We start from the raw sequence: 21,631 nt of genomic DNA, 5'->3' as shown, positions 1-21,631 counted from the left end.
ATCAACCCAGAATGACAAAGACCAAAAGATTCTGGTAAAATTGCTGGATTTCAAAGAAAAAAAATTATTTAGACATTTAGAAAAAAAAAAAAAAACTATCAGATTTTCCAAGAGCAAGCTGTTACATTAGAAGAAAATTAAGAAATTTAAGAAACTCCAACAAAGTATGAGCCAAGAATTTTTATATTCAGCAAAACTGACTGAGACAGTCAAAACGATTAGAGAAACACTGACATAAAGCTCTTGTGAGAAATTTATGTATAATTAACTGTAGATGTTAAGATTAAGTGAGTGCTAAGAGGTGTATATTATAGGGTATAAACAGGTGTATGCTTCCACACTGTAGGACTATTACCTATAATTATTAGAAAAATGAGAAAAGAATGGAGAGAACATATACAGAACATATACAATTTTTTAATGTTTTCAGTGCTTCACAGGTGGTGCTGGTAAAGAACCTGTCTGCCAATGCAGGAAACTTAAGAAATGAGGGTTCAAAGCCTGGTCAGGAAGATACCCTGAGAATCAGGAAGATCCCTTGGAGGAGGACATGGCAACCCACTCCAGTATTCTTGCCTGGAGAATCCCAAGGACAGAGGAGCTGGCAGGCTACTGTCCATACCTTTGCAAAGAGCTGGACATGACTGAAGCAACTTAGTATGCACAGTCTCATTAGGTTACATTATTATTATTATTATTGGGGACTATTAAGCATGATCAATGCAAAGAAATAGAGGAAAACAACAAAATGGGAAAGACTAGAGATCTCTTCAAGAAAATTAGAGATACCAAGGGAACATTTCATGCAAAGATGGGCTTGATAAAGGACAGAAATGGTATGGATCTAACGGAAGCAGAAGATATTAAGAAGAGGTGGCAAGAATACACAGAACTGTACAAAAAAGATCTTCATGACCAAGATAATCACGATGGTGTGATCACTCACTTAGAGCCAGACATCCTGGAATGTGAAGTCAAGTGGGCCTTAGAAAGCATCACTACGAACAAAGCTAGTGGAGGTGATGGACTTCCAGTTGAGCTATTCCAAACCCTGAAAGATGATGCTGTGAAAGTGCTGCACTCAATACGCTAACAAATTTGGAAAACTCAGCAGTGGCCACAGGACTGGAAAAGGTCAGTTTTCATTCCAATCTCAAAGAAAGGCAATGCCAGAGAATGCTCAAACTACGGCACAATTGCACTCATCTCACATGCTAGTAAAGTAATGCTCAAAATTCTCCAAGCCAGGCTTCAGCAATACGTGAACCACGAACTTCCTGATGTTCAAGCTGGTTTTAGAAAAGGCAGAGGAACCAGAGATCAAATTGCCAACATCCGCTGGATCATGGGAAAAGCAAGAGAGTTCCAGAAAAACATCTATTTCTGCTTTACTGACTATGCCAAAGCCTTTGGATTTATTTATTTATTTATTTATTGTGGATCACAATAAACTGTGGAAAATTCTTCAAGACATGGGAATATCAGACCACCTGACCTGCCTCTTGAGAAATCTGTATGCAGGTCAGGAAGCAACAGTTAGAACTGGACATGGAATAACAGACTGGTTCCAAATAGGAAAAGGAGTACGTCAAGGCTGTATATTGTCACCCTGCTTATTTAACTTACATGCAGAGTACATCATGAGAAACACTGGGCTGGAAGAAACACAAGCTGGAATCAAGATTGCCGGGAGAAGCATCAATAACCTCAGATATGCAGATGACACCACCCTTATGGCAGAAAGTGAAGAGGAACTAAAAAGCCTCTTGATGAAAGTGCAAGAGGAGAGTGAAAAAGTTGGCTTAAAGCTCAACATTCAGAAAACGAAGATCATGGCATCTGGTCCCATCACTTCATGGGAAATAGAGGGGGAAACAGTGGCAACAGTGGCAGACTTTATTTTGGGGGGGCTCCAAAATCACTGCAGATGGTGACTGCAGCCATGAAACTAAAAGATGCTTACTCCTTGGAAGAAAAGTTATGTCCAACCTAGATAGCATATTCAAAAGCAGAGACATTATTTTGCCAACAAAGGTCTGGCTAGTCAAGGCTATGGTTTTTCCTGTGGTCATGTATGGATGTGAGAGTTGGACTGTGAAGAAGGCTGAGCGCCGAAGAATTGATGCTTTTGAACTGTGGTGTTGGAGAAGACTCTTGAGAGTCCCTTGGACTGCAAGGAGATCCAACCAGTCCATTCTGAAGGAGATCAGCCTGGGATTTCTTTGGAAGGAATGATGCTAAAGCTGAAACTCCAATACTTTGGCCACTTCATGCAAAGAGTTGACTCATCGGAAAAGACTCTGATGCTGGGAAGGATTGGGGGCAGGAGGAGAAGGGGATGACAGAGGATGAGATGGCTGGATGGCATCACTGCCTCGATGGACGTGAGTCTGAGTGAACTCCGGGAGTTGGTGATGGACAGGGAGGCCTGGCGTGCTGGGATTCATGGGGTCACAAGAGTCGCACACGACTGAGCGACTGAACTGAACTGAACTGAAGCATGTAATATGGGATAAAGTCAATGAGTAATTACCATATACACTCATTCTATTGTCCTTTTCATCCTCAATGTCCTTAAAAATCAGGATTCTTCATATGGAAAAAAGAAGACTGAGATAACAGAGAAGAAGTTTCATAAGATCGGAACTGGAAATATCAATGTGATCTAGGCAGGGGTCCTTATACATCACAATAACACATTAAAAATACAACAGGGAACTCAACGTGCCAGTAGGTAACTTCTGATCCTACTGCAGTTCTCATCTAGATGAGTGATCGCATTCATCCAACTGCCTGAAACAGAAACAACAGATCATCCTAATCCTCCTTTCTATCTAATCAAATTCTATCAAATGTAATCTAAGTCTTGTCTTAAAGAGCTCTTGAATTCAACATCTTCTCTCTCTTCCCATGACCCTAGTTCAGGCTCTCATAATCTCTCACAGAACGTAACTAGACACACACAAAAAGTGCAGTGATGACATCTGCAGCAACATGGATGGATCTACAGATTATCATACGAAATGAAGTTTCATAGCAGTACAACCCAAGGGTACATTCAACAGTGGCTGAATCAAGAAATGAAGCCTCATCTTTGGAAGGCTGGTGGATCATCATGCCAAACCCTTCAATGTTTACATCAAATTCAACGGAATTTAGAATAGCTGATACCTGCAGTACACAGATAGGGGACTTGGTCCTACAACCAAATCTGTAAACCACTTTTTTCAAAGTTAAGTGTACAATGCCTCCAGTAAAAGGATTTTACAAGTTAAAGGCTAGATGAAGAACTTAACAATAACAACAACAATAAAAAACAACTCAAAATGGACAAAAGAGTTGAGTAGACATTTCTTCCAAGAAGATATACAAATGGCCAATAAGTACATGAAAAGATGTTCAATATCACTAGTCATTAGGGAAATGCAGAACAAAACCACAATGAGATATCATTCACACACATTAGGATGACTTTAATTAAACAAAACAAACAAGGAAAACCCCAGCCAATAAGCACTGGGAGGACATGGAAAAACTGGACCCTTCGTGCACCACTGGTGGGAATGTAAAGCGGTGAAGTCACTACAGAAAATACTACGGTGGTTCCACACAAACGAAGCATATAATTACCATAGGACCCAGCAATTCCCCTTCAGGGTGTATAGCCAAAGAAATTTCAAGTAGGGGACTCAAACAGATGTTCGTACACCCACACCCATACCAGCAACATTCATAGTAGTCAAATGGTGGAAACCTACATGTCCCTCAACAGATGAACGAATAAACAGCAAGTGTGGCATGTGCACAGAATAGAACACTATTCAGCTTTTAGAAAAATGAAATTCTGAGAGATGTTACAATATGAATAAACTCTGAAGACATGGTAAGTGAAACAAGCCAGACACAAAGGGTAATTATCATATGATTTCTTTTATATGAGCTACCTAGAATTGTCAAATTTATGGAGACAGGAAGTAAAACTATGGTTACCAGAGACTGCAAGAGGAGAGACTGAAGAGAGGTTGCTTAATAGGTATGGGTTTCTAGTAGGGGGTGGTGGAGAAGTTCTGGAGATGGAGAGTGGTGATAGACACACAATAATGAATTTTCTCAGTGTTTTTTTGTCTGTTTGTATGTTTTGAATTTATTAATTTATTTTCTCAGTGGTTTTTTGTTGTTTTGGTTTTGAATTTATGTTTTGTTGTCTTTTATGTTAAGGGCTGATGGCTTTTATGTATCTATAAAATAAGATGCTGAGGTTTCCAGCATTTTGTAATTATTTCCAAAAAACCAAACTCAGTATACAAAGGATCATGCTTCTGAGCAAAACAAACTTTCTTGTTCTTCATTCTTTAAATTACTTTCATTGTCACATTTGGCTTACTATTACTGCTACCACATTCAGAGAAGACGTGCCTTTTCTTGACAAAAATAGTCCAGGAATGCTTGATTCCCCATCACAAAATGAGGGTTAAGAACAAAATAATACAGAGTGTACTTTTTAAATTTAGCTAATAATTTATAAAATAATAAACTTAAAACCAGGCTTATTTTAGAAATTTAAATGGTTGAAAAATATTATAAAAAAATGTCTACATTTTCACAGATCTTCTATATGCTTTTGGGTTATATTAAACAAATAAACTTTGTCACAGGCTACAAAAATGAACTCAAAATGGGTCAAAGATCTAAATGTAAGAGCAAAACCCATAAAACTGTTAAAAATATTGGTGTTAAGTCTTTGTGATCTTGGGATTTGGCAATTCTTAAAGTAAGATATGATACCAAAAACATAAGTACCACAAGAAAATATAAACAAGATAAACACAGTCAAATTTTTAAAGTTCTGTGCTTCCTGTAGGTGAAAAATCAATCCAGAGATCAGGAGAACTTTTCGCAAACCATGTATCCGACAACAGTCTTGTATCTATAACCCATAAAGAATTCTTATGACTCAATAACAAAACCAGCACCACCACCAACAAACCAAAAGATCTCAATCGAGTTCTTCAAAGAAGATACTTAGCCTTCCTTTAAGCTGGAATGCCATCTTCTAGCAATTTGCCAAAATGACCAACATAAAGGAAAGACGAGCGGCACCTGCTCTGTGTTCTCTAGGCTTTTTAGAAAACATGGAGTTGTTCCTTTGGCCACAAACATGAGACTCTATAAGAAACATGACATTGTAGACATCAAAGGAATGGGCACTGTTCACAAAGCAATTCCCCACAAATGCTACCATGGCAACACTGGAAGCGTCTACCATGTCATCCAGCATGCTGCTGCCGTCGTTGTAAACAAACAAGTTAAGGGCAAGATGCCTGCCCAAAGAATGACTGTACACATGGAGCAAAGTAAGCACTCTAAAAGCCGGGAGAGCTTCCAGAAACATGTGAAGGAAAATGATGAGAAAAAGAAAAAAGTCGAAAAAGGTACTTGGGATCAACTGATGCACCAGGCTGCTCCACCCAGAAAGGCATACTTTCTGAGAACTGATGGGAGAGAGCCGGAGCTGCCAGAATCCACTCCCTATGAATTCATGGCATGATTTTAAAAAACAAAAACCCACAAAAGATCTCCAGACTCTAAATATATTTCTCTTAACTGAGTGAAAGTGTGGTGTCCTTTCCCGCAAAGAAATATTTGAAGCAAATTTTAACTGTCCTAATTCAGTGGGTGATGTCATTACTATTCAAACTTAGTGTTTTTTTTTTCTTCCTGGAAAATGTGATGTGGTTTATTGTGCAATATACTCCAGTGGTTAGAAACTGCCAGAAATTATTCATAAAATATTTGTACTAGGAAAATAAAAAGATATACAAACAGCCAATAAACACTTGAAAAAATGCTTAATATCATCAACCACTATGAACTGCAAATTAAAACCAAAATGAGATACACTTCACATTCACAAGGATGGCTAAAATAAAAAGAGATGGATAGGAAATGTTGGTAAGGAGCTGGAGACATTATAACCTTTGTTGATGGGAATGTAACTGATAGTTACTCCAAAAGCTAAAGAAAGAATTGCCATAGGTAATTTTATTCATAGGTATACATCCAAGAGAAATGAGAACTGATTTGTTCACAAGTGTTCACAGCAGCATTTATAACAGCCAAAATAGAAAGCGAAAGTGAAGTCACTCAGTTGTGTACGACTCTTTGCGACCCCATGGACTGTAGCCTACCAGGCTCCTCCATCTATGGGATTTTCCAGGCAAGAGTACTAGGGTGAGTTGCCATTTCCTTCTCCAGGGATCTTCCCGACCCAGGATTGAATCCGGGTCTCCTGCATTGTAGGCAGATGCTTTTACCATCTGAGCCACAAGGGAAATCAAAATGTCCATCATTAATGAACAAATACAGGAAAAATGTGATATATCCACACAATGTTATATTGTACATGAAAAGGAAGGAAGGCAATAAAAAGGAAGGAAGTATAATTTATACCACAACATGTAATTTCTATGTGTGGAGACGGGGTGGTAGATACAGGCAATCTGGAGGGTTGAGAAGCTTCCACTGGCCCAGGTGCTCCTTGGATAGGCGTCGTCATTTCATTGTCCTCAGTCCTTCCCCCACCAGTTTATTCTCACTTTTTATGCCTCTCAACTCTGGGCCTGGGACCTCACCAAGTCAGTGCAAGTGAAAATAGCTTCCGTCTCCCAATCTGACTTCTCCCACGCATATTTTGGGACATGGGTCTGTCCACTTTCACTTGTCAACTTTATAATCACACCAGCCTTCATCTCCTAATCCTTGGAGAACCCTACACCTCTATCATGTTTTATGGCAATTTAAGAGATTTCCTTTTTTTAACACACAAAAAATTTCAACAGGATCTTACAAGTTGGAGATTAAAAATGGCTATTCAACCCATCATCTCAAACTAGAAGCTCCCTATCTAAATTTTTTTTTTTAAGTGGGCCAATTTTATTTATTTTTGGCTGTGCTGTACAGCTTTTGAGATTTTAGTTTCCCAACCAAAGATCACGCCCAGGCCCTTGACAGTTAGAAGTACACAGCCCTAACTGCTGGGCCACCAGGGAATTACCTTGAAATCTTAAAAAGTAGAGTTTACACATTTTCTCAAACCTGAGCTCTCTGAACCACCCAAACCGTCTTTCCAAATAACATGAAAATTTGGTCACAGGCTGTAAACACTATCATCTCTATTAGTCTCTTAAAAAAAAAAAAAAAAAAGAATCAGTAGGAAGCATGTCTTGCCAAATAAAATCAAATTACCAAATTAAACATGTTTTTAATATTTAAGAAAATAAAACTACCCAACCTAGCACAGTTTGAAAAGCAAGTTTTATTTTTTATTTGAGGTCTTCATAATTTCATATTCATATTTCATTTGAAGTATTTAAAAGAACTGTTTCCAAGAGTATTTATCTTTCCAGGCACTTAACTAGAATCAACAATCACTGTCTTTTTATATTTTGCCACAATAATTTATATTTATCTACAAAAGTAATATGAAACTAGAATCTGTAGCATAACAGTATATTCCAGGTGTAAACTAATAAATGTATCCCATTTAAACAAGAAATTATATACAATATACAATAAAAACTTCCTTTCTCATTAAAGTAAGTTAACCAGAATATTTAAATCAGCAAAGTAATTTAGTAACATAATTCAGGGGAAAAAATCCAACCCAAATCCCATTTTCCTGTGTATTTATATCCTCTGTGTGAGGGAGAGGGGAAATGGGAAAGAAATGTTTATTATTCACAGATCTCCACTCTCCACCTTGCATTATGTCGTCCAGGCCTGGGTGGGCCTCATCCAAGCTGAGGACACTATTGATACACTAACTGATACTACTGATACATCACACAAAAAACTGAAAAACCTCTCAGTCTTCATGTGTCCAGAACAAAATTCAATTCCTCCCCAAACCTATTCCTAACTACAGTAGATGCTAATGGCACCAGGATTCACCTAGCTCTCACTGCAAAAAATCAAGTCATCCTTTCTCTCTTTCCTTCATTCAATCTATCAATAAATTCTGTTTCCAAATTGAAAAATTTACCCATTTTTTCCCATCTCCACTGTCAGGTCACTGCCTCCTGCCTTCTAACTGATTTCTCCACTTTTGCTCTTATCTCCTTAGAGGCCAGATCCTTCTCAGCAGTCATTATAAATCAGATCACATTACTCCCCTGCTTAAAATCCTGTTTAGAATAAAAACCAAATTCTCTACCATGACCTACAAGGCCTTTCATACTCTGACCTGTGTCTACCTCTCCATCCTAATCTCATCTCTCTCTCTGACGTGCTCATGATCTCAAGCCACTGTGCTTCCCTGAGTATCACAACCTGGTTCCTCACTTAGGAGCTCTGCATTTGCCATTCCCTGTGCCTAGAATCCCAAGCTCCTCAAGGAACTAGCCTGTCTTCCTTGTATTCAAACATCACCCCTTAGAGAGGCCTTTCTAAGGTAGCCACCATCCTTCCAATTATCTACAAATCATCCTTCTTAGTTCTTTGCATACCACCCATCACAATCTAGTTATCTTCTTTATTGCACCTCCTCCCCAAATATTAGCTCTTCAAGGGCAGGGACTTATCTATCTTGCTTATTATTCTCATCCATGCCTAGAACTTACCAACACTTAGCAGATATTCAAAACACTTGTTGAATAAATAGACAACTTCATAAACATCGTCAAAGCAGTACAGATATTAATTATATTGATTTTTATTATTAGATTATAGTTTAAATTTGGAGAAGGAAATGGCAACCCACTCCAGTACTCTTGCCTGGAAAATTCCATGGAGAGAGGAGCCTTGTAGGCTACAGTCCGTGGGGTCGCAAAGAGTCGGACACGACTGAGTTTAAATTATATTAGTTTATTATAAATAAAAGTTTTAACTATACTCCAACAGAATAAAATATATATATATATTAAGAGTACATGAGCACAAAGGAAGAGGAAAAACACCACTATAATAAATCCTATTCCTTTAAAACAGGAATAAAGTAAACACGTGGAGGATATTGCTGCTGCCTGTCAAACACCCAGGACCTTTCTTCCCCCCAGGGAACTCTCACACAGGACACTTCCCATTTGGAAGAGATGTATTTGCAAAACACCAGCAGACTGTCCAAAGGAAGAAAGATAAAAGGGAACAAACATCTTTCAGGATCAAAATTCCAGGCGAGACCAGAAAGGGGGCTTTCAAAGCAATTTCCCCAAGCTCTTTGCAAAGAAGTTCAGTGGATCAGAACACAAAGAAAAAACTAACGAGAATCCCTCAACGGATCCTTTACCCACTAACAAGATTTCTTAAGAAAGTGACTTGGTCTTGCAAAGGAACTCAACAAAGAGCTGTGTAAAACATACTTCAAGTTCTACTGTCAAGTGGTAAGATGAGGATAGAAACCTTATATAGTATGTATCTATGTGGGAGTATGCATGTGTATTATATATATGAATCTATGTCCCCAAGGAACACTAACAAAAATACTTACTATATTTAATCACTATAGAGATATTAAATCACTATAGAGACAATGAAGAAATGAAGAAGATTAGTTTGTGGTTGAGAGCTGGCTTTTTCAACCTTAGCACTGGGGAAAAGGGAACCCAAGACTTTTTACAGCATTACAGAAAAACACATTAATCTGGAGGAAAAGAACATGTGTAAGAACAATAACACAAGAAGAAAACCACATGTAGTCATTTTGGTGGTTTGATTAGGGAGGGGGCTGGGATTCGATACAGAAAAGTTATATTAAAGAATAAAAGGAGAGTAATAGAAAGCACCAGGAAAAAAGGCCAATGAAGCAAATGCAGAAAAGCAAAGTCAAGTCAATGGCTAGACCAACAAACCTAATCTGGCACTTCTATATGCTATCTCTAGAGTTTTCTCTCTTATGAAGAATAAAAAGAATCTTGCTTTTCTGTATTATTTGCATACTCAGGTGATGTCAATCATAACAAGTGAATAGTTCCATTTTAAGGCCTTAAACACTGCCAAATACACGGTTAAAAAGTTGTACTGCTGCCCTTTCCCAGGATAAACATGAAGAAGAAACAGTATGAGCTGGAAATATGAATTCCCATTAGAGAGAAAAGACCATTTCACCATATAATTCTACGTAATACAGCAGCTTCTCAGATATGATTTTATCTGTTCCAAACAGTTAAGATCTGAGAACAACAAAGGTCAGTAAGGAACTAAAGCAGAGCTAGTGTCATGCAAGAAAACAAACATTTTTAAACACACCCTCAAGGCTTCACTTCGGGGCCCGTTCACTTTCATTTTAGATGGGATTCTAAAACACCTGGCCAAGTAGTTTCTCAGTGTACAGCAAATCTGAGGTAGCAACTACAAACTGGAAGACAGAAAGCTGTGTTGAAAGCAGATGACCCTTGGAGAAGGAAATGGCAACCCACTCCAGTAACCTTGCCTGGGAAATCCCATGGACAGAGGAACCTGGTGGGCAAAGAGTCAGACACGACTGAGGGAGGGGCAGGCGCTTGCTAGAGGCCCCAGAGCTTTTGATGGCAGAGCCAGCACTGTGGCTGAGGACTCCTGGCTCCCAGGCCTCTCTCATCAGATAGGAGCGTGGAAAACTAGTCTAAAATATGCCTGAGGGCTTTCCTGGCAGCTCATTGGTAAAGAATTGCCCCCCTGCCAAAGCAGGGGACGCGAGTTCCACTCCTGGTCTGGGAAGACCACACGTGGCAGAGCAGCTGAGCCCATGCATCACAGCCACTGGGCCAGGGCTCTCGAGCCCGGGAGCCGCAGAACTGAGGTCTGTGGGCACCAGAGCCCATGCTCCGCAACAAGAGGAGCCACGGCTAGAGAAAAGCCCACGCAGCATGAAGACCGTGCACAACCATAAATAAAATCATTTAAAAACAAAAAACAAACAAAAAAAAAGAAAGCAGATGACCCAACAGGAGAAAGGAGACTAAAACATCGTTGAAAAAAAGCAATTAAAAAAACTCAGAATCAAAAAAAAAAAACCTCAGAATCAATCTAGAAAGTGTTGCTGGCAAGGTTTTATCTAAACAGCCTCTGAGATTATATTTTATTTTAGTATAATGTGACATTAATATGATACTTAGTATAGTGACTTGGGTGAAATACTGAGTTCAAAGACTGATCCTAAAGAGATAAGTTTTCAATCCTGGAGTTTCTGATTTAGTAAGCAATTATAGTTTATTCAACAGGCCATAGGTGATCCTGCTGCACACCTAGAACAGAGAATCACTGTCCTAACAGTCTAAGGAAAGATTACACTACACTTGTATTATTTAAGAAAGGAGACGTAACGTACGACATGGTAAATTAGCACTGCTGTGTTTCAGATGGGTGTGCGTGCGTGTGCACTCAGTCGTGTCCAACTCTTAGTGATCCCATGGACTGCAGCCCACCAGGTTCTTCAATCCATGGGATTTTCCAGGCAAAAGTACTGGAGTGGGGTGCCATTTCCTCCTCCAGGGGATCTTCCCGACCCAGGGATCAAACCCTCACGTGGTGTGTCTCCTGCACTGGCAGGTGGCTTCTTTACCAACTGCGCCACCTGGGAAGCCCTGTATGTTATATGTGAAAGTTGCTAAGAGAGTAAATCCTAAGAGTTCTTGTCACAAGAAAAATGTTTACTTATTTCTTTTATATCTATATGAAATGGTTCACTAAACTTACTGTGATAACTGCTTCATGATGTATGTATTAACAAATTGAATTATTGTGCTGTATTACCTTAAACTTATACAGGGCTGTATGTTAATTATATCTCAATAGAACTGGAAGGTTAAAAAAAAAGAGGATTTACTATTATCTTTAAATGTGTTCAATAAAACTTGTTTTTAAACTTTGTATATTTTGAGGTAATCAAGAATAGTCACTTTAGCAGAACAGTTCATCTCCCCAAAGGAGGGAGTGTGCTAAATGGCACACTGCCAAGAGCCAATCCACCCACAGAAGAGTATCTTTTAAAACTACATAAACATAATACATTTATGCAATGATGAGTGAAGCAGAATACTCAATGTGGAATGAAATAACAGTTGAAACTTAACGAACTTAAAGTTATATGAAGAAAAACATCTCATTACTTAAAGAGTCTGGGTGCTAAACCCCTCTCTATGCAGTAGAATCGCTTGAACAAATTACTTAAAACTTTTACTCACCTTTCTGAAAAATCAGAGTCTATAAATTCTCTAGCCCGTTTTCTATCACTGAAAAGAAAAAAAAAAAAAAAAAAAACCCATGAAAATGCATAAGGAACTTTACTTCATGAATAATTTATTTTAACTTATCTAATTCCACATTGAATATATATCCAAACAAAAAACTAACGATTACAAAAGATATGTACATAAAATCAGAACTTGAATTTTGTCACTGGACCCAAGAAATCACAAGAGTCATAGGTTTGAAATGAGTTTAACCAATCTCTACGAAGAAATACTGCTAATTTATAAATGAGAAGAGCTTCCCTGCAGGAGACACAGGTTCGATCCCTGGGTGAAGAAGATTCCCCTGGAGAAGGAAATGGCAACCCACTCCAGTATTCTTGCCTGGAGAATTCCACGGAGAGAGGAGCCTGGTGGGCCACAGTATACGGGGTCACAAAGAGTCAGACACGACTTGTGTGTCTACCAATGAAACAACAACAATGAACGAGAAGGCATAGGAAAGTTTTATTCACTCTGGAAGACTGGTTCTTAAAAACATCAGACAATCATACTACATGCAGTATAAAGCACAGCCAGTTACTGAAAACACCAAACCCTGCTCATCTCCAAAGCAGACCAGCACTACTGGCAGAGACTTGGCTCTCATTAAATTACCTTCCAAGGGTACGAAAAACTCCAACCTAACTTGCAGATCTATATGAGGATATTGTTAAGGACTTGAATGAAGGTCATAGTATTGATATTATTATGGACTTAACATGATATTATGGACTTAACATGCTATTGTTAAGGATGGAATAAAGAGCCTCTTGATGAAAGTCAAAGAGGAGAGTGAAAAGGCTGGCTTAAAACTCAACATTCAAAAAACGAAGATCATGGCATGTGAGCCCATCACTTCATGGAAAATAGATGGGGAAACAATGTAAACAGTGATGGACTTTCTTTTCTTGGGCTCCAAAATCACTGCAGATGGTGATTGCAGCCATGAAATTCAAAGATGCTTGCTCCTTGGGAGAAAGTTATGACCAACCTAGACAGCACAGACAATACTTTGCCAACCAAGGTCCATCTAGTCAAAGCTATGGTTTTTCCAGCAGTTATGTAGAGATGTGAAAGTTGGACTATAAGGAAAGCTGAGTGCTGAAGAATTGATGCTTTTGAACTATGGTGTTGCAAGACTCTTGAGAGTCCCTTGGACTACACGGAGATCAAATCGGTCAATTCTGAAGGAAATCAGTCCTGAATATTCATTGGAAGGACTGATGCTGAAGCTGAAACTCCAATACTTAGACCACCTGATGCAAAGAACTGACTCACTGGAAAAAACCCTGATGCTGGTAAAGACTGAAGGCAGGAGGAGAAAGGGACGACAGAAGATGAGATGGCTAGATGGCATCACTGACTCAATGAACATGAGTTTGAGCAAGCTTCAGGAGTTGGTGACGGACAAGGAAGCTGCAGTGTGCTGCAGTCCATGGGGTCGCAAAGAGTTGGATACGACTGAGTGGCTGAACTGAACTGAAAGGCCATGGAATTACAGGTGATTCCGTCACTTCATCTTACTTGATAATGGAAAAGACGTTATGTATACATATGAAGCGATGTCTCAAGTGGTGCCAGGGGTAAAGAATCTGCCTGCCAATGCAGAGATGCAATGGGTATGGAATAGCCCCTGGAGAAGTAAATGGCAACCCACTCCTGTATTCTTGCCTGGAGAATTCCATGGACAGAAGAGCATGGCAGGCTACAGTCCACAGGGTCACAAAGAGTTGGACATGACTAAGCACATACTGGAGAAGGCAATGGCACCCCACTCCAGTACTCTTGCCTGGAAAATCCCATGGACAGAGGCGCCTGGTAGGCTGCAGTCCATGGGGTCGCTAAGAGTCGGACATGATTGAGTGACTTCACTTTCACTTTTCACTTTCATGCATTGGAGAAGGAAATGGCAACCCACTCTAGTGTTCTTGCCTGGAGAATCCCAGGGAGCCTGGTGGGCTGCCGTCTATGGGGTTGCACAGAGTCGGACACGACTGAAGCGACTTAGCAGCAGCAGCAGCAGCACATACACACACACAAAACTCTTTTGCCTCTAGTGTGTGTGTGTGTGTGTGTGTGTGTATAACTTAAAGCACTCTGCCAGGACTGTTATTTCATTCATTTCTTTAATATCCTTGAAGCAAGGAGATTCTTACTGAACCAAGATTTACTGTTTGCTTATTAGAACTCACAACTGTAAGTCAATGACAGAACCACCAGTGTGGTTTGCCATGTTGGAAATAATTTCTAAAGGGACAAAATAAAATTTTCAGTCACTTATTTTACTATTTCCTTTTATGGAGGGATGAGATGCTAAAATGATAAGGAGGGGGAAAAGGTTGAATAAGGTTATTTTAAGGTAAAGATGGAACACGTAGAGATCCGATATTAAAAGTGGCAAATGAGTAACGAAGCAGGGACACTGATTTAACTGCCCAGCGTTTTAAAAGAACCAAGATAAAACTCAATGAAAGTTTTAATATATTTTGGTCTCTTTTTTTCCCTTCTTTTTCTGGTTTTAAATGAAACAAAAATGCTAGTTTCAAGAGGAAATTCTAAGCACACACACACATATACATAACTCCTTTCTTATGTGTGTTAAAACAATATAAAATGCAGTTTTTACATCTCCAAAGTGGCTAAAAGTCAAATCATAAAAAGCAGTCTTCTTTCAGCACTGAACAAAGATGTTTCAGTTACAAGTTATTATTTTATTTTTCTGTTTAAAATGGTTGTTCCAGGGAGTGGTCCAGTGGTTAAGACTCTACGCTTCCACTGCAGAGGACAAGGGTTCAATCCCTAGTCAGGGAACCAAGATCCAGAGGCTATATCCTAGATGCCCATTTTATAACTAGGACATGAAATAAACAGGTGATCTTAAAGGAAACATACTAGTTTTTAAAGCCATAAAACAAGAACAGAAGGTAAGACAGTGAGCAAAAAAGATCAGAACTTTAAAAAAAAGCTTTTAAAAATGGTAACTTGCAGTACCACTCTTACCCTGGGACCCAGCCAGCAGCTTCTGCTATGTGTGTCTGAGTAACCATTGCTGGAGCAGGGGTGTATGGACTCCCAATCAGAACACTTCCTGAACTGGTTAGTCTCTGCGGTGTGCTTATAATCTGTAAAGTCAAAACAAGGAAAACTATTCTTAGTTGCTAAGGCAAGCCTACAGGCAGAAAATAAGTTTATAAGGAGGAAACCTTATTATCTACAATGTACTTAATATCAATCATCTAGAATATAAGCAATCCCTTTGACCCACTTGTATATTCTAAGATCCTGAAGCACAAGCATCAACACTGATACCAAGTACACCGTGGATTTCAGCAAGTGAATAGCAACTGGGAAGGATTAAGCTGGCGACTGACATTTTAAAAATCAGAAAAATGAAAACCTTTCTTTAGAATTATGAAAACTAATTTTAGTTGAACTTGATTAACTAGAACTGGGATAACAGCAAATTAGATTTTCACAGTCCAAAACATATGCAAAGACATTATACGATTTGCATTCTTATACAGATGCAGTTTTATCTGTTTTTTTAAGAGCATTTCCTCATATCATTAAATATTATTCAAACACATTTTAAAAACCATAAAACATTCTGTCATGTGGATTAATTAACCTTATTGTTAGATTTTTACAAATATTCATTATTATAAATAATGCTGTGATAAACCTTTTTGTAAAATTATCTTGGCTTTAATTTCTATTTTTTATGGACGGATTCCAGAAAGGGAATGAATAGAACTAAGATTAAGGACTTTACTAAAACCCTATTTTCACACACACACACACACAAAACAGTAAATAAAATAAAGGCATGCTCCAGGGAATGGGAGTATTAGTGGGGCTGGGGAGATGTTACTACATACGAATGATTAGGAAACTATTTTAATAAATTAATTCTATAGTCAAACAAAACACAACAAATACCGACAGACAGCCGGGGAATTCTGATCCTCACAATATGCCAAGGATTATTAAACAAGGCATTCAGAAATCTGCCTCATGAGAACAAAGGGACACTAGACAAGCCTTCCACATTTTCCATACCACCATACTCCTCACCTCCATCTCAATGCAGGATCCTTAAAGGTACAGGGTGTTTGCAGGGCCTACCACAGTGCTAGGAGACACTCATAGGAAAGAATCAGTAAACATTTACTGAACTGAGACAGAAGACCCAGCTTTTAAAATGATGAAAAAAAGTAGCTTCTTTCTTCATCGATATGCTAGAAAGGATTATATAAAATCCAGTAAGAAAATACAATATAAAGGGTGTAGTTCTCAGCAATCACTGCATCATACATTCTGTTCTCTATTATGCTGACCTGAATGAGTGCTTGAGAAATAGAGTCTGAGTATTTGATCAGCCCCTGGTCTACTGTATTCCTAGAATAGAAGTCTCCACAAAGCAATTCTAAGTATTCCAACTTACCCTGAAGCAGACTGCATTACTCGTGCAGTCTGAAAAAAACTATGGAGTTTTTTTCTTTAGGACTCTACAGGCTCAGTTCTACCCAATTTTAAGGGCTTTGTAGGAAAAAACAAAAAAAAAAGAAGAAGAAGAAGAACAAAGGAGGAAGGGAAATAGGACAGAGAAAAGCTGGTTATCTTTACTGAGAATGACTTTGGACTAAGTTGTTGCGTTCTAGTTCATTTCTCCTTCCTCAGTGGCAGGCGGTTAGCTGCTGTTCTTTCCTGACCTGAGAGTGATTAGCAACGCTCTGTTCCTTCCTCTTGGCAAGCCTTTAACAAACATTTCACCAACAAAGAAACTGGAAGGATGCTACACTTGTATTGGATCTATATATTAGAAGTTCTTGTGAGATGTAGTGAGTTCTTAAACCAGAACAGTGACAGTGAACCTTAAACAGAACCACACAGAAATAAACAGAACTTGACCAACCAATGAACAGGAAAATTAGTTCATACAGGTGATAAGTCACACATGCTTCATAAAACTGAACCTTAATTTTGAAGCCCCAAATTAAAATAATATTCAGTTGATCTGATAAGGGAAATGAACATCTGTACTTAGCCTATGAAAGTCATACAGCAACTGAACCTCAGTCTGAAAATTTTCTACCTTCAATCAAGATATCTTATGTACTGCTGCCATCTACAGTACGAAATGCCAAGAGAGCATGTATGTTCTGAAAAGAAAAATCTGTAACTATAAACTCTAAGGAATCTATTTAAATACAAAGTGTTCTATTTAAGGGTTTCATTATTTCACAAAATTTTCATTGTCATTGTAAGAGACATGCAGTTTTTAACCATGTTAAAATAAGCATGAGATTATCTTATATAAATATATGTGTGTGTGCATATATATAAAACCAGGTACCTTTAAGAAGACAGTTAGAATGCCAAGCCACGGTTACTTCTAAACTAGTTTCTATAAACACAGAAAATAACTTTTTTTCTTGAGAACTTTTGAAATTTCTCTCTACCATGAACATCCAGTTTCCAAAGAGATATGTAAAAATTTTAAGAGCAAGTATGAGGCAAACGGGTGAGGCTTTACTTAAGAATTTTCTAACAAAACTGTTTTAAAAATCATGGATAAGAGACTGAAAATTAGGGGAAAACATACAAAAGAGACAAACAAGAAGAGAGAGAAGTGGTTCTTACTGGGATTCTACAATATATTAGGAAATCAAATTACAATAAACTAGGAAATTAAAATAGAAAACTCTGATTCCTGCCTGGGGACCCAGAACTGCAAAAAGTACCTGAGAATCAGGGAGACTGGTCTTGGGCTGGCTCTTAAGGAGAGCCCCAAATCTCCACTGCTTCTGACCTTTGCATCACTGATTCTGAGGTCTGCAGTAATCGAGTATCTCATATACACGAGTACATATCACTGTCAAACCTGAAGTGTGTAAAGGCTTATATGTACTTTTAGTCCCAATTGACAGTGGGAAGGAAAATCACGTTTCCCAAAGAGGAATTCAAATTTGAGCCTTAGCAGCATCACTGGAATACCAAGAGGAAACAGTCTTTCAAAACACAGGAGTACTGTAAGGGACAAATTCATGAAAGGTCACATATGCTTGTTTAATTCTGATGATTATAGAATCACCTTTCAAAATATCGGCTTTCAAGGCAGGTGTGTCATCGCATTTGCACCCACTACAGTGGCTGGGGAGAGCTGAATGCTTAGCAGATGTCTGAAAATATACCCTGAACTACTCAGAACTGTGGCTCCTCACCTGAGCTACAGTTTGTATGAGCTTGGGGCTAGATGACATTCTTCACATAGTTACAGAACTGGGCAACATCTTTAGCTTGGATTCTGCAGATGATTAACAGTCCTCAAGAGACCAAGAAAAATGTCACGTCTAGTATGTCTTAAGATTTCAAAGACTTTCCGAAGCCATTCAGTATGTTAAAAGAGATTTTTATCTAAGTAACTGTGCATTTAGCATAGCCTATAGTACCATATATTATGAACAAAATTTATTCTTATGGCTCTAGAGATAAGAAGATGTAAGCACTGACAAGGAAGAGTTATTGTTCAAATGTTTATGTACTTTTGCTAATGGTGGGTGAGGCCATTTAAATTAGGTATAGTTTTTATTAATACATTAGCTTCATGTGACTGTTTATAAATAAGGCTGTCTTAAAAGCACTACCTACTTTAATCTCTAGCATAATTAATGGAATACCTTCAGAGAAATGGTTAAATATTTTCCATTTAAATTCACTATTTCTACTGCTAAAGATTGAAATGAATTGGTGAGTTGTTTCTTCCTAAATGTCCTTTCATCAAAGAGTTTTTCAAATCAGTAACTCCAGATACAGATTAACTGTTGGGTCATAATCAGTTTATATGAAAGTATACACTTTAGTGCAGTAAAGGTTATTTTAAAAGAAAAAGGAGAGGAACATAAGACATAACAGATTTCAAATCAATTGGCTCAAACAACTGAAAATAAGAGAAGCCTCGCAGAGGGGCAAAAAACTTAATTTAACACATTCAGAATCCAAATTCAAAAATACATGAAAATTAAACATTGACAAACACAGTGTCTTTTTCTTAAGACTAACCAGTTACATTCAGCTAAAAATAAAACTTTAAAAATTAAGAGATAAGGTATTCACAGGAGTATTTCACCAAGCATCTTCAGTACAACTTTCCTTTAAATTAGGATAAACTAAGCAAAGTTTCAAATCCTAAAATATGATGATTTTCTTACCATTTGGGGTCCAACATTCACATTTATTGGTCCTAAGGTTTTTGGTAAAATCTTTGTTGGTGAGTTGGTGCTGGAAACTGGAAATGCAACGAATGAAACGTTACCTGAAATGATATTAGAGCACTAGGTTAACGTTCTGCAACGTCAAGGTCACCTTCTATCAGTCTACACATCTGTGCTTTACTGCTGTTTAGTTGCTAAGTCGTTTCTCACTCTTTTGCTACCCCATGGACTGGAGCCCACCAGGTTGCATATCTGTCTATGGGATTTTTCAGGCAGTACTGGAGTGGATTGTCATTTCCTTCTCCAAGGGAGCTTCCCAACCCAGAGACTGAACCTGTGTCTCCTGCACTGGCAGGTGGATTCTTTACCATTGAGCCAGCTGAGAAGCCCACATTTGTGGGCTTAAGTAATTTATCAAGTTATGAACAAGAAGGCATATAGGAAAGTCACACTATTGCTTTGTTGTAGTGAGGATAATTAGCAAAATAAATCTGCAAAATATATAGTTCAGTCTATCTGATAACCACTAAACCTTAAGTTGGTTTTTTAAAGGAAAAAATATTTAAGAGTACATAATGTAAATCATGGGGCTTCCCTTGTAGCTCAGTCGGTAAAGAATCTGCCTGCAGTGCAGGAGACCTGGGTTCGATCCCTGGGTTGGGAAGATCCCCTGGAGAAAGAAATGGCAACCCACTCCAGTATCCTTGCCTGGAAAATCTCATGGACAGAGGAGCCTGGTGGGCTGCAGTCCATGAGGTTGCAAAGAGTCGGGCACGACTGAGTGACTAACACTTAATGTAAATCATAGTTTATATCACAGTTGAGAATTCCAGTTAGATCTTGATTATAAATGACAGAACACAACAAGGAGATGAAGTATAAAATAAATATCTATTAAAATTTTTTATACTATAAAACAAAATTTTAATATTAAAAGTTAACATGGTTTCAAAAGGTTGAGTTAGCCACTTTTTGAAATTTCTGTTATACTGGAAAAACAAATATAATGCTACCAAATGACTGATGGTAGAAACTGCTAGGATCTTCACAGTGTCTTCAAGTGATCTCAACAAACTAAATTTCAAATTAAGGTAGCAAAATGCTATCCCTCCAAATGAAAAGCCGACCAATAATTTTCTGAATGTGTCAACTATTAATACCTAACTTTTCTGGACAAACTTCAGTTTATCAATATTTGTCTCAGAAGATAACAGTGGAATCCAGTGTAACAAAGGAGATCACACAGGAAGTGTGTGAAACAGGGTCAATATTGAAACTCTGGGGAAAAATCAACATTTAAGAGTAGGACCGGAAAGACACCATCCTCAGATGGCCCTTTGTTGGCTCCTACAAAGCCTGCCCAACTCCTGAATGCCTGCTCTCTCATCTCTTAGTTCTCGGCAGATCTCCTGCAGTAAGGAGCTCAGGCCATGAGGCTGAATTACGGCTCCTCTCCCTCAGCCTGTGAGCTTACTTGCACCCTCAAATGTTTTTACTTATTTCTCTCAGAGAGGAAGATTCTCATATCAATTACTTCTTTCATGTCTGCTCTGTACTTCCTGTCTTCTCAGGGAACTCTTGCATCAATTATTTCCTCTGTCTTCTGAGTTTTCAAGTATATTACTGGCTCCTTCCCCTCAGTTTCTTATATCATTTCCCTCAAATTCTACATTTCAAAATCAAATTCTTTAATCATATGACATCTCTTCTATGCAGAATCTAAAAAGAAACGATACAAATGAACTTATTTACAAACCAGAGTCACAGAGCTAGAGAACAAACTTAGGTTGCAGAGGTTGGTGGGGTGGTGGGGGAAGGACTGGGGGAAGGGATACTTAGGGAGTTGAAGATGGATATGTACACACTGCTATATTTAAAATGGAGAGCCAACAAGGTTCTCCTGTTTAGTGCATGGGACTCTGCTCAGTGTTATGCGGCAGCCCGGAGGGGAGAGGAGTTTGGGGGAGAGCAGATAAATGTATATGTATGGCTGAATCCCCCGTCTACCTGAAACTATCACAACATTGTTAATCGGCTGGACTCCAATACAAAAATAAAAAGCTTAAAAAAAATCGAATTCCTTACCCTTCTCATGCCCACTCAGCAAGGACCAGTACCCAAATCTGCTTCTCCTTCTTGGTATAGATCATCACACACCAGCTACCCAAACCAGAAACCATCAACCCCTCTTCATTCAACCAACCACCACAT

General features: G+C 38.5%; 1 protein-coding gene and 1 pseudogene across 12 annotated transcripts in view; one reads left to right on the top strand and one right to left on the bottom strand.

The window, feature by feature from the left end:
* The window catches only part of TFDP2 (transcription factor Dp-2), a 205,031-nt gene that overhangs the window by 35,506 nt on the left and 147,894 nt on the right, over positions 1 to 21,631 (bottom strand). For 8 of the 12 annotated variants that reach the window (NM_001428758.1, NM_001428759.1, NM_001428760.1 and 5 more), the window contains 3 exons: positions 19,418 to 19,521; positions 15,207 to 15,328; positions 12,159 to 12,206 (listed from right to left, as the gene is read on the bottom strand). In NM_001428758.1, the coding sequence (NP_001415687.1) occupies positions 12,159 to 12,206; positions 15,207 to 15,328; positions 19,418 to 19,521 (274 nt within the window). Of the gene's footprint in view, positions 1 to 12,158; positions 12,207 to 15,206; positions 15,329 to 16,280; positions 16,445 to 19,417; positions 19,522 to 21,631 lie in introns of all 12 variants that reach the window. The other 4 variants (NM_001428762.1, XM_059891869.1, NM_001428761.1 and 1 more) reach the window with 2 other exon arrangements.
* On the top strand, positions 3,527 to 5,832 carry LOC101903974 (large ribosomal subunit protein eL21-like; annotated as a pseudogene).

The sequence above is a fragment of the Bos taurus genome, chromosome 1, assembly GCF_002263795.3.
Source record: "Bos taurus isolate L1 Dominette 01449 registration number 42190680 breed Hereford chromosome 1, ARS-UCD2.0, whole genome shotgun sequence".
Classification (NCBI taxonomy): domain Eukaryota; kingdom Metazoa; phylum Chordata; class Mammalia; order Artiodactyla; family Bovidae; genus Bos; species Bos taurus.
The sequence above is the reverse complement of the archived record's forward strand: the minus strand, read 5'-3'. Positions and strand labels throughout refer to the sequence as shown.